Source organism: Macrotis lagotis, chromosome 1, assembly GCF_037893015.1.
Source record: "Macrotis lagotis isolate mMagLag1 chromosome 1, bilby.v1.9.chrom.fasta, whole genome shotgun sequence".
Lineage (NCBI taxonomy): Eukaryota > Metazoa > Chordata > Mammalia > Peramelemorphia > Peramelidae > Macrotis > Macrotis lagotis.
The window spans coordinates 815,962,922-815,977,584 of NC_133658.1; the positions used below are offsets into that span (position 1 = coordinate 815,962,922).

At 35.6% G+C, this 14,663-nt stretch overlaps 1 protein-coding gene across 16 annotated transcripts in view; it reads right to left on the reverse strand.

Moving 5' to 3' along the window:
* Positions 1–14,663, reverse strand: part of PICALM (phosphatidylinositol binding clathrin assembly protein) — a 120,839-nt gene that overhangs the window by 79,053 nt on the left and 27,123 nt on the right. For all 16 annotated transcript variants that reach the window (XM_074217044.1, XM_074217048.1, XM_074217043.1 and 13 more), the window contains exon 2: positions 1,157–1,299. In XM_074217044.1, the coding sequence (XP_074073145.1) occupies positions 1,157–1,299 (143 nt within the window). The remainder of the gene's footprint in view (positions 1–1,156; positions 1,300–14,663) is intronic.

Consider the following 14,663-nt stretch of genomic DNA (forward strand, 5'->3'; position numbering starts at 1 on the left):
AAAGGTTCAAAAAAATCAGATACTATCTGATATGAGAAAATAGTTTCCTTTGGCAAAAAAAAATAGGGATTTACAAAAATTCATTCTTATTTTGTTGTCAATCTTTTATTACAATAAAAGCTGCAATGATTTCTACTATACTATAAATTATTTTGAAAAGTCAGAACCTTAATGAATTTCTAGTATCATTTAAATAGTGTCTTATAGACAGCAGGTACTCAATAATAGCTTGTTGAATTAAGCTACCATCTGAAACATCAAAAAGTCCTCTACAGTCAGGTACTGAAGGTTCCTTTCAGCAGAATGCCCTTTAAGTCCATTATTTTCCAAAAGGGAAGGAAAAAGGGAAGAAGGGTGGTTGAAGGAGAATCAAGCCTTCGTAGCCTTTTAAATTCAGCATTGTTTACTCCCCCCCTCATGGGTTTGGACTAGGGCTCTGTGGCAGAACTACAAATTCTGGCAGTCTCAGTAAATCACAAGTATCTGGCCAAGATTAGTAAAGAACTGACTAGAAGCAAGTACTGACCCATTTCCAAGATGTAATAAGGTAATAGCTGTCCTTTGATTTTTTGAAGATCACAATCAAATTAATGGTGGCATGAGTTTGCACATTATATTTATTATAGTGAGTGGTATATTGTGCAGAGACATCCTTCTGATTTGCCTCTACCAGAACCATCTCACCCTGTAGCCTGATGAACAGGACTTCTGGTAATGGTCTGAATGCTGCACGGGAAGTCCCCTTGAGTACAATTTTTCCTCCAGTTTCAGGCATGATGCTCTAGTAATACCAAGCAAAGCACCAGTTTCTGATATCTGGCAACAAAATAGTGACTCTCAGCATAAGCAGTATCACTAAGTTTCAACAATGACATGCTGTGACAACATGGTTAATCCAAAATTGTCTCTTGATTTCCAAGTTAACTCATTTCAATGAAATCCATTTCAGTGTTTTACCTATTCTGCTCACATCTTTCTTACAATTCATGATTTTCATATTCCCAATTATTTTTGCCTTGTCAAAGAGAAGACAGCTATAACTTTGTCTCTACTGAATTTTTCTCCTATAATTCCTAGAAACAAAGTCTGTAAGTAGGAGAAAAAAATGAGCAATCAGGTGAATAGAGAATTAGCCATTGCCAGAAATACAGCTTACCTCATTTCCATATACCATCAAATGGTGAGTCGTAATGAGAGACTTGAAGACCACCACCCAACTACTGTTAGTAGTTCTTTCAAACAAGCTGTCTGCCAATTGAGGGATGTTCACATTCATCTCATTTGTGCACTGGATTAAATCTGAAATAGAAAAACAGTGTTCAAAGAAATTTCCATGATAGCATAAGGGCTTGTGTTTTAATATTGGACCTGGTACTGAAAAGGCACTCAATAATAAATAAGCAATGAAAGCTTCAGTTAAGTAATGAACATTTTTGGACCCAATAGAGAAATTAAAGCTAATTTAGAGAAATCATATGATATCAAATGACATCTTCAAAAATGTTAAATTATATAACAAAATTCTAAAGTGATTCAAACACCTGAGTTAGGTCTTCAACATGTATCAATCTTATGAAGCATGGACAGGAGAGAGGTTTTCCTTATTACAATTACTTTGATAGCCACAGGGATAGTAAAAAGTATTTATGCTATTCCTTTTACTTGTTAATATAATTCTTCCCAAACACTATTGTTGTTGTTGTAATAAGTATAGTTACAGTAATTATAGTAGTTATAGCAGTAGGAGGAACAACCATAATAGTAACAGTAATGGTGGAACTAGACCCAGAAGTAGTTATCTAAAGATCATATTAGGCTCATCAACATTCTCTGAAGGCTGCCATCTCTCTTCAATCCCAGAAAGATTGGACAAGTTCTCTTATTTACTTCAAATAAAAATAATAAATATTAACTTATGTACCATATGAAATATTGTGATTATGTTCACAAAAATTACATAAATCTTTAGCTTAGCATAGAGGAATACAACAAAAACATAAATAACCATGATGGCAAGGGAGAATGAACTAAAGTCCAAAGGCAATCTAGGCAAAATTCTGAGACATTTGTCATGGAGAAGGTGGGAAGGTGAAGGGAAGGTGACACCTAAACTGGGTCTTGAAGTATGGTAGGGGGTACAAATAGAACAGAAATGGGAAGGAGAGGCAGTATGCAAAGAATTATAACATCAGAATTAGAGTAATAAACCTTAAAGATAATCTCTCTGATGAGGGCATGCCATGGTAGGCAGTCTTGTGCCAGTGTCTCCTACGCTGCACCATCAATTCTAAGGTTCTTAAGCGAGACCTTCAGGGTAATCCCTGTATCACTTATTCCGACACCACTGCGAGTATGTGAGCTCTCCGTAAAATAGTCTTTTTTGTCAAGTGTATGTTTGGCATTTGAACAACATGGTCAGCCCATCAAAGTTGCACTCTCTGTAGTAATGTTGGAATGCTAAGCAGTTTAGCTTGAGGAAGAACCTCAGGGCCTGCTATCTTCTCCTGCCAGGTGATCTTCAGAATCTTCCTAAAACAATTCAAATGAAGGCGATTCAGTTTCCTGACATAGCACTGGTAGACTGTACAGGTTTCACAGGCATATAGCAATGAAGTCAGCACAATGGCTCTGTAGACCTTCAGTTTGGTTAGTCTAATACCTCTTCTCTTCCACACTTTCTCTCAGAATCTCCTAAATACTGAGCTAACTCTGGCCATATGAGTGTCAATCTCATTGTCAACATGTACCTCCTTGGAAAGGAGCTAACTGAACTTGTCCATAGTACTCAAAACTTCTCCATTTGCTGTGATCAATGATTTCACTTATAGATGGTGTGGTGCTGGCTGATAGAGCACCTGTGTTTTCTTGGTGTTGTTAGACCAAAATTAGTATAAGTAGCAGAGAATTGATCCATACTTTATTGCATCTCAGCTTCAAGAGGCTGCATTGAGTGCACAGATCTGCAAACAGAAGATCACACACTAACACTTCCTCCACTTTGGTCTTGGCTTACAGTCTTTTCAAACTGAAGAATTTGCCATATTCATCCTCAGTGAAGGCATTTGAGAACATGGCTGAAAACATCATGCTTTAAAAAGTATGGGAGTGAGAACACATCCTTGTTTCACTCTATTGGTGACTGGGAAGTCTTGAGAGCATCATCCACTATCCAGAACCCAGGGAAGCATGCCAGTTGACATACAATACTGATGAACTTCTCTGAGCAACCAAAGTCTGACAATTTTCCATAAACCCTCAGGACTTATGATATCAAAGACCTTGATCAGATCTACAGATGCTGTATACAGAACTCTGTTCTGCTCCTGACATTTTTCCTGGCATTGTTAGGCTGCAAACACCATATCCACTGTTCCTTAACCCTTTCTGAAGTCAACCCGGCTCTCAGACCTACTTCCAGGTGAAGGATCAGTCTATTGAGGACACTGGCAAGAATCTTTCCAGCAATGGCTAAAAGAGAAATACCCTTGTGATTGTCACAGGACAATCTATTCCCTTTACCTTTACAGAGATGGATGACATGAATTCCTGGTGGATAATCTTTTCATGTAATATAACCCAGAATTTATCAGTTGGCTTTTTTATGAGCAATGACCCCCACCCACCACCATCTTGTAGATCTCAGCTGAAATAGAATCAGCACTAGATCCTTTGCCACTTGAAAGGAGCCTAATAGCATTCAAAACCACTTCTTCAGTTAGAACTTCAGCTAGGGACTGATTGACTTCAACTTGAGTTACCTCAAGTTACCATGGTCAATAGTTTCTGCATTGATTGATGATTATTGTCTGTTAAGAATACTATGGAAGTGTTCAGTCTATCTCTCTAGGGTCAGATCTCTATTGTTAATCAATATGGATACATTACCACTAAGTAGCTGAGATGAACCCATAGGTCTTTTATCTATAAATAGCCTTCAGAGCATCATAAAAACACTCTGGATTGTTACTATCAGCATTAAAACTGAATTTTACCTGCCTTCATATGGAGTCAATTCTTTATTTCTCAAAGCTTCACTTGTACTTTACTTTTGATAGAATTAAATACTGCCTTCTTAAAAATGGATAAACTATCTGCTAGTAAAGTCACTGGAGTTGTTTTTCATTTAGCAGCTTCTTTATTTCCCCTTCATTTTCATCAAACCAGTCTTGATGTTCTGACCTAGATGGGCAAATATAGTTCTATATACCAAATCTCTGAAAACTGCCCATTCCTTTTCTGCTCCATTGTTGCCAACTGTATGTTGGCTCAACTTTCTCTCCAGGTTACCAAGAAACTGTTCCAGTTCAGAGAAGCACTCTAATAATGTCAAGAGCTACCATGTGAAGAGTTAAGAGAAGCAGAAACCATTTAGGAAGGGGCAGCTAGGTGACTCAGTGAATAGAGCTCTGGCCCTGGAGTCAGGAGGACCTGAGCACAAATCTGGCCTCAAGACACTTGACACTTATTTAGCAGTGTGATCCTGGGCAAGTCACTTAACCCCATGCCTTGCAAAAATCCAAATTTAAAAAAAGTGTTTAGAAGCTTGGATCAAAAGCTAGCTTGTGACCATCTACTCCAATACCCTACTTTTAAAAATGAAAAAACTGAGATCCAAGACTTTAACAATTCATCTCACCTTACCAATTCCACAAAATGAAACAGAAAGGAATAAACAGTCAAATAAAGTTTTTAAATTTTTTCAAAGTATACATAAAATGGTTAACATTCCACAAAAGTCAGTACATAAAAAGTGATAAAACAAAGCCAGTAGTGGTGAAGAAAAAGGGGGGGAGGGCTTTATTAAACTGTTGTGAGGTTGAAAACTACCACAAAATTTTTGAAATATAGGAGTCATAAAACTCATGTTCTTTAACTTAATAAAATTCCTCTTCTACAGCACTACAAAAAAGGACTTTTACAGAAATATGTGCAGCTGCTTTATTTGCAAGAATTTTGTATTCCCGATTACACCCCTCCCATTTAAAAAAAAAAGAGATACAACCTTATGTCAAATCAGAGAATAGGTAGGTGGCTTACTTTATCTATGGCATTTTCGTTATAATAAAAAGATTTAAGGAAATATGCAAAGATACACAAACTGTTACAAAGCAAAATTCAACAGAACCAGAATATGCCCAATGACTGCAATTATACCAAAAATATTGATACTTTATTCAGACAAGGATGAGGGCACAATAAGCATTTTTGGTTCAGATTATTTGAAATTTATTTATTTTAAAATGCTTATTTTAATAAATTGAGGGTTTTATGTTAACTTTATTCCTTATTTTTCATATTTTAATAATTATATTTACATTTATGACAATTTCAAGCTATATTAACATAGTTGGTTCTATCCCAATTTCCTAGATCTAACTGAAATAAAGCACTAATACAAATGAACTCTTGCAAACTATCAAGATAACAAAAGGAGGTCAGTACACTATGGTAAATGTAGATGTAATAATTAAACTAATCTTTACAATGTTTGTGTCTCTATTCTACAAAGTAACATATGCAAAACTTTTCAGATAAATGGCTGCTATGCCGAAGTGCTTGAACAGCAATGGAAATCAATAAACAAGACAAATAATCTGCACATCCATTTTGTAAAATTTAAGTGTGCAAACATTTAACAAGATAGTTAACACCACTCTGCTTGCCTGTGCCCCTTTCTGAATTCTGTTCTGTTCTTTTCTGTGCACTTAAAAAATATTTACTAATATTCATTTCTTCTTTTTATTTTTACATTATTCACTGCCTATTGACTGTGCCCCTTCAGACTTCTCTTGTAACCAAAAAGTATAGTTAAAAAAAAAAAAAGAAAAAGGAAGGAAGAAGGACAGACCCTGGCAATGTCTGAAAATGTTTGTTTCCTTCAGTTAGTTCAGTTTCCTTCAGTTCCTTCCATTAATCCAGTAATACCTCTTTTTCTCTATTCACATGGCCACAATCCTGACTGAAACTCATCTTCTCTTATTTGGAATACTGAAAATAATCTTCTAACTAGACTCCCTCTCTCAGGTTACTATGCCACTTCAACATATTCATTCACCACATAGTTGCTGGTGATTTCCTACAGTGTCAATCTGACCACAACACTCAAAATCTAAGAGCTTTCCCTATTACCTCTAGGAAGGAGAGGGGGGAGCTTTGAAAACACTTCCCAAACTACCCCTAACTTTCATCTTTATCATATATCCCTCCTTCCCTTATATTCTACACTTCAGGCACATGATAGATAAACATCTCCCACCTCCATGCCTTTCCCCCTTGCCTGAATTATTCTCCTCCTCTCTCTCAAGATTCCTATTTCTTTCAAAATTCAGTTCAAGTGCTACTTTCTACACAAAGTCTTTCCTTAATCCTTCATTTAACTAATAGAAACCTTCCTCTCCCAAGTAATTGTGTTTTTATTTTGCATATTTCCAACTGTACACATCAAATCCCATGTAAGATCCTTGAAGAGCAGGATTACCCTTTTTGTCCTTGTATTCCCAGGCTCAAGTGCAGTGTTTGGCAATTAATCAATATTTGTGGAATAACATACTGTCACCAGTTTCTTACTTAATCGATTACAACATTCTAATTAATCTCTGCTCCTAATCTCTTCCCCTATCCTCTACACAGTTGTCAAATAAATATTCTTTGATTTTGGCCATGCCATTCCCCTGGCTCAAGTAACCCCTGTGACTCTCTCCTCTCCAGGGAAAAATCCCAATCCCCTTGTTTAGCTTCTAAAGCCCTTCCTAACCTGATTGTAGCCTACCTTACCAGGGTTATGTACATAACTCTGTGCGTACCTATGTTCCAAGGCAGTCTATCAGCTGTTACCTATAATAATACAACACTGTACCTCCATTCCTCTACACAAACAAGAGGCATTTGATATTAGAACTTAATCCTTCTTCAACTCTGCTTTTTGGACTCTAATATACTTCAAACCTCAGCTTAAGTGCTACACCCTCCACAAAGCCTAAAAGCCTACAGCCCCAGTTACTCATTTGCATATAATTTTCCCCCTCCCAATAAAATATAACTTCCTTAAGATATGGGACTATTTTTGTATTTATGAGCCTAATTATATTTCTAGGTGGTTATTATAAACTGAAGTGAATTTTTAAAAATCTTCATTGGATCTGTGTTTCCTCAGGGATAAAGTATAAGAATTCTCATTCTATCTACAACCTAACTATTTTTCCACATTTATTTTATATTAATACTCTTCAAGCATCTTCCATTCTAATTCAAAACTGAAAACTGTTCCTTAAATACAAACTTTCACCTCTCAATTCACTCTCTTTACAAAAGTTGTCTTTGATTCCTATATGCACTCCTTGACAGAGTTCCTTTCTTCTATCCAAGGCTTAGGGTATTTACTGTGACTGCTATGCCTTGGTCCCCTGCTCCAGCAAAATGTAAGCTCCAAGAGATCAAAGACCAATTTGTTTTTGCCTTTGTCTCTAGGACTTGGCACAGTGCCCTGCACAGGGCTAGGGAGAAGCATTTATACAATCCCTACTATGAGCCAGGCACTGTACAAAGTACTTTTACAAACATCATCTTCTTTCATTTTCATGACCATTCTATTGGGTAAATATTATCTTCTCATTTTACCACTGAAGAAACCAAGGCAAACAGAGGTCCAATGATTTACCCAGAGTCATATTCCTAGAAGTGTCTTAAGACTGGTTTGAACACAGGTCTTCCTAACAGGTCTGACACTCTACCCACTGTGCCATTAGCTGCCTTTCATCAGGTAATTAAAAAGGTAGAGACTAGTGATAAGACTAGCTACAAGGCAATTCCAAATCATTCGAATGTGAAACAATGGCAATTAAGATGGGTGATGACAATGTGAAGAGAGAGGAGAGAGGTGAAAGACAAGATATTTTAGTGAAAGCATCATACACTCAACAACTATTTAAACTAGTTAATGAAAAAGGGAAAAGTCAAAAATGATTCTGAAACTTCAAATGCTGATAACTGGGAGAATGGGGATACCAAGGATATAGAAAAGCAGGATTGAAATTCAAAGGAAAAAATAAGGAACTGATACCTAAATTTGCTTTTGACTAGTATAGTGATGACAATTAAAACAATATCAATAGAGAAGATTTTCAAAGTAAACAGAGACATTTTCCCCAGTTTCTTCTATGATCACATTTTATCTGACTAAACCAGTTATTTAGTTAGAATAGTGTCAATTAAGGAATTTCAAATCACAATTTTAAAAGAAAAGCAGAGTTTATTTAAAACTTCAAGGTCCATTAAAGACTAAAATCATAACATGATTTGTATTTATTATATACAGCATGGAATCAAACTAAAAACCACATTGGTGCTAGTGGCATTAAGGTTAAGACAAATTTTGCACAACTGATCTAAAGTATCTGATCCCTAAACACAATGAAGTAGCCAAAGAATAAGAAGTAAAATAATGGAGTAAAGAAGCTAACAGAAAAACAAAATAAGTTTTAGTGGTTCTTTCTAATCCAGAACACTCACTCTTTTCAGAAGAGAAAAACAAGGCCCAGAGAAGTCAAGTGGCTTGCCAAAGGTTTAAAAGCTTAAGTGGATTCAAAACTAGGTGTTCTGGTGCCAAATACAGCATCCTTTTCATGAATCACACTACCCTCAACCAACCATCCAAACAATACTGAGGGATAGAAGCATCAGCTATTAACTATGTTAGTTACAAATGAAACTAAGGAATTTTTCTCATACTAAAAAGAAATAATCAAATTATTTACAAGAATTAAGAATCATTTGCAATGAGTATATTCCTAAATAGATAAGGTTAATAATTCCAAAAATGTATCCAATATTTGCTATACTACAGGAATATTGACAATACAAGTCATGTTACAAGGTAGATGGTACAGTGAATAAGAGCACTGGGCCTGCACTCAGGAAGACTTCAGTTAAAATCCAATACAGCTGTGTTATCTCTGTTTAGCTCAGTTTTGTCAAATCTAAAATGAGATATTTGTAAAATGTTTAAAACATTGCTTGACACAAAGTAGGTACCTATCCTTGTTTCCTTCTTTATATTGAATATATGAAGCCTAAAGACAGATCCAAAATTAGACAAATTCTAGTATGTATCTCAGTAATATTTTGATTATAACCAGTAGTTTTCTCCACATATTACTTTCCCCACTCTGTACAATGACTCTATTCATAAAAAGAACTAAAAATGCTTCCAAGGCTCAGCTTCAAACCTCCAAAAGGAAAATGTTTGCAACACCTCAAACCAACTCAGAACAGACCAGTTCAACGAAAATTCAAGTTATTTCATGCCAAAACTTCAAAAGAGTTTTCAGTTCTCTCAATCCAGAGAGCTCTTTAGAATTGTAAATATAATTTCCTCACCTACCCACCAACAGAAAGCAGTTTTCTAAATGTTTTTCTAAGTACCTATAAGTTTAAGAAAATTAAAGGCTGAAGTACTCCCCAAAATCAGCTGGCATTACCAGATTCTCTACCTCAGTACCCTCTAAAATTGTTTACTGAAATAGTCTGTCATTACAACTTTAATAGGGGTATTTTTTTTTTGTTTTGATGTTTGGAATCCTGTAAATAGGTAGATGACATATAGGTATTTTTATGTTGTCATGTATATATACTCAAACAGACACATACACCCAAACTCTAACATTTGCCAAGATTCCATGTTGTGGGGATTATTGTTATAACATTTTTAGAACTCTTCTTCAGACTGCCTCGAAGATCAAATATAAAATCCTCTACCTCCCTTTTACAGCTCTTCATAACCTGGCCTGTTCTTATTATTCCAGTCTTCTTATACCTTATTCCCCTCTCTTGCCCCTCCACATACTCTGTGATCCAGTGACACTGACCTACTTTGTTGTTCTTGAGTAAAACACACTATCTTATGTGTATCTGAAAAAGTATCTAGGAATACTCTGCATATTTTCATTAGCTGTCCCTTATTTTTCTGGGAATGCTTTGTACTCACCCCCCACATCCTAGCTTCCCAGGGATGGAGGGGAGTTTGGAGGTGGGGGGAGGAGATTTATTTCAAATTTCAGCTAACATCTTTCCCAATCCTCCTTAATCTTAGTCTCTTCCTTCTGAGACTACTCCCATTTTATTGTCTTGAGAGCATGGGCTGTTTTTTGCCTTCTTTGAACTGTCAGAACTTAACAGTTCCTGGCACAAAGTTGGCAAATAAGAATAAGAATAAATTTATAATTGATGATATTAATTAAAATGATAATATCACATACACACACACACACACGACACACCCTTTTCCGAAAAATTTGGGGTCTAAAAACTGCAAGTGTCTAATACAGTGATTGTAGATTTTTTTTTACTTGCATTTCCCAGTTGTTCTCGCTTATTCTCTTTGGGTTCATTGTTTCGCATTTGTTACTGGTATTATTAGGTTATGTTTGGCCACATTCTGCCCAGAAATGGCTCAGAAAAGAATTTCAGATAGTGCTGAATTCAAGTTCAAAGTGATCCAGTTTGCCAAAGTGAATGGATAGTGAGCTACTGAACCTAATCTTGATCCTCCTCCAATTGAGAAAACAATCTGAGACTGGCTACTGGAAAAAGAAACCCTACTGAAAACACCCCAGCAGAAGAAGGCCATGAGAGGCAAGTCAGCCAAATGACCTGATTTAGAGAGGGGATTGAAGAGCAAAGGGCCATTGGAATTCCTGTAACCACAAAGATGGTTCGGTTCCACATGAGGCAAGAATAATTGCTGATGAAAAAGTGATTGATTTCAAAAGAGGACACAATTGGTGCTTCAGGTTCATGAAACAGAATGGATTAAGCATGAGTACACACACTAGACTTGCCCAAAAGATGCCTGAAAGCTATGAGCAGAAGGTCCTTGAATTTCATGATGAATAAAACTAGATTTCAAGAACTTTATGTAATACTTTTTTTTTTCAAATTTCAGGAACCCAAAATTAAGGTATGTCTTGTGGCAGTTAGCACTTTTCTAATACCTATACATCATGCCAACCATGTACAAGTCACTTAATAAATATTATCTCATTTGATCTTCACATCAACCCTGGGAGTAGGTATTACTATTACCTTGAATTTATATATATAAGAAATTTAATGCAAACAGAGTTTAAATAACTTGTCCCAAGTCAAATAACTAATAAGTGTCTGATATTGGATTTGAACTCAGATCTTCCTAGCTACAAGTTCATTGTTGCATCCACTGTGTCACCCAGGTGCATATAATAAAAAGGTCATCCCTTTATATCTTACCCATGTATTTAAGGTAATTTAAAGTATTTAAGGTTATAAAAGTTAAGGGGAGGGGCAGCTAGGTGGCATAGTGGATAAAGCACTGGCCTTGGAGTCAGGAGTACCTGGGTTCAAATCCATCTCAGACACTTAATAATTACCTAGCTGTGTGGCCTTGGGCAAGCCATTTAACCCCATATGTCTTGCAAAAACCGGAAAAAAAATTAAGGGGAACAGGTTAATTGGATATTCCTATAGAGAAAAGACAAATATTATTTCACTTGTGAAGCCTTCCTAGAGTGAAGGGGAAAATATTTTTAACCCTTTTTTTTTGTATTACTCTTATCTTTTCTCCCTAAGAAATTATGTGGCCAATTACATCATAATATAGCACAGTATTCAAGTTGAAAACAAATCAGATCAAGCTTGTGGTGAAACAAATGGATGACATCCCACCTAGAGTTTTGTAATCACTTCCTAACTATTTCCTGACTGGCCTAGTCCCTAGCCTTTTCAAAGGCAAAACAGCTGTCAAAAGGAAAGGAAGAAAAACACAAGCTTGACCAAGTCACTCCCCTAAGCGATAAAAATGAAAATTCTTCTGTTCAGCTTTTTAAAATTCTAATAATTTGAATCTAGTCTACTCTTTTTGTCTTATTTTTATTTTTGTTTTGTTATCCCCAGTTTTCTGCACAGTGCCTGAAATACAGCTAACACTTAAAAATTGCTTGTTAACCTATCTTTACAACAGAGGGTCCTAACCATTTTTATGGCATGGAACAATGTTGATGGCATCCTTCTCAAAATAATGTCTTTAATCAAATTAAACTGAATACAAAGAAAAGCAATTATACTGAAATAATTATCAAAATAGTTTTTTTTTAATTCCACAGATTCCAAGTTAAAAAACCCTGTTTTATAAGTGCATTTTATTTTCTTTAAAACATTCGATACAAGTCAAACTGAACTGCTCATTTGTCTCTTGTATGACATTACATTTTCTATCTTTCTAACTTTGCATGAGCTATCCCCCAGTTTTCCCTTCTCACCTCTGCCTTATGGAATCCCTAGCTTCCTTTAAAACTCAGTTCAAGTATCACCTCTTACAGAATCCCTGAAATTGCTCTTACCTTTTAACCCTAGATTATTTGGTTTATGTTTTGCATATATTTTTCTTTATTTTTCTATCAATATAGGATTTCATTCCATTTCAAATAAAATTTAAAAGCAGGGTCTATTCAGTTTTTCTCTTTATGTTGCCAGTACATATACCACATATGTTTACTAAAATTGGATGTGAAGGCTTTTAAGTGAGTTAATATGTGGAAAGGATTTAATTAATTAGCTAAAACTAGATGGTTCCAATGAAATGCAGAGAACAAAAAGGTTCAAATCACAAGTCATTCACAAAAGGAATTCACATAAGGTATATAGATAAAAATTTTTGTTTGTTTAGACCTTTGATTCTGTGTAGTGAACTCTCACAAATAATAAATCAACAACTCATCTTAGCAGGATCTGAAATACTGAGAGTTTAAATCACTGATCAAAAGTAACAAAGATAATAAATGTCAAAATTAGAAATTGAATCCAGGTCTCCTTTATACCATAATCTGCCCCTTTCTCTACTAGGCCAAGGTTTTCTCTCAAGAATAGGATAATGTCTTTTCAAAAAAAACTGACAGAAATGCGATTAAGTAGGGCTAAGTAGGGCAGCAATGTTCCTGGACAAACCTCAGCAGCTGTAGGGATAAAGAAGATATTAGTGACAAAATTCATCTTATGTACCTTCAGGGGTTAGAAATCATATGACACTCATCTCTTTCACAAAATAGGTACAAAGAATTTCCTTTGGTTTGAAGCTTCATTTATGAAGCTGGTATTGTTTTGTAATTTAAAATAGTTGTTTTCTACATAGTAAAAAGAAAAGACAACTATATAAGCGTTCAGGTCCCTTCCATATTTCTAGATCTATGATCTAAAAAAACTACACCATTTTTGCTTTCTACACAAACCAATAGAGAGAATATCAATGGTCAAACATACCATTTCATTCAAGCAGGGGGAAAAAAGTAGAAAGTTTGAATACTTGAAGAGGCTAATAGGTAAAGGTTAAAAATAGCAAGAAGAAAGCTATTAATTAACAAACATTCATATCACAAAAAGCCAAATCTATTATAAAAACACATACTCTCACCAAACCTTTATAAATCTCAACAAGAATGAAAAGTGAGTGAACTTCATTCCGGTGAACTGAGGAACTACAGTTATGGCTCTTCCACAAAAAAGAACCGTGCATACAAAGTACAGATTGGTCTCAATCCTAGAAGAAAAGATCACTACTATCCAATTTGACAAAAATGACCAAGTGTTTCTTGTCAAATTAAAAGACAATTAATTCAGGTAGGAAACAAAAAGAGATGCTTCAAAGTTAAAAGAGAAATAAAAATTTATCAGTTGTTTGGAGAATATAAGAATCTAAAACAGAGGAGAAGGAAGAGGGACCTTTAAACAGTTACAGAAGTCTCAGGGTTAACTGGGACTTCTAAGAAGCAGTTCTTTCCACATTTCAGAGACTGAAAAAGCAAAGATGCCTCCAGGAATAAGGAAATACATTACTGACCACAAGAAGAAGGGACATAATGCTGTGATTAGTACACCTTATTGAGGGGCTAAAAAGAAACTCTGCTGACAGGACATGTGACCAATGAATAGGTATGCTGTCTTTCTAGAGTATGTATCTGGGATAAATTTCTTATATCATTTGCTCCTCAAGAAACAAAATGTGAGTGATTATAGACCTCCAGACAAGAAACTAAAAAGGATTTAAGGAAAATGATTTGCAAGAGATTTTCTATTAGGACAAGACAAAGCAGTCAATGTTTATTTAAATAAAATACAAGGCATCTGGAGACTTCAATTTTGAAAAAGACCTATGGGAAAAGTCATTCGTTTGTAGACCAGCACAATGTATAAAACTTAAAATGTTTGTTGAACTGTAGTATTTTAAGTTCAACAAATAAAACAGGGTTAAAATGTTTTTCAAGTCATCTCTAGTTACTTTTTTTTTTTTAATTTAAGGCAATGGGGTTAAGAGTGACTTCCCGGGGCAGCTAGGTGGCAGTGGATAAAGCACTGGACCTGGAGTCAGGAGGACCTGGGTTCAAATCCAGTCTCAGACACTTAATAATTACCTAGCTGTGTGGCCTTGGGCAAGCCACTTAACCCCATTTGCCTTGTAAAAACCTAAAAAAAAGTGACTTGCCCAAGGTCATAGAGGTAGGCAATTATTAAGTGTCTGAGGTCGAATTTGAACTCAGGTCCTCCTGACTCCAGGGCCAGCACTTTGTCCAATGCACCACCCAACTGCCCCTCCTAGCTACTTTTTAAGACATATATGGTTATTAGTTATCAATTGCCTT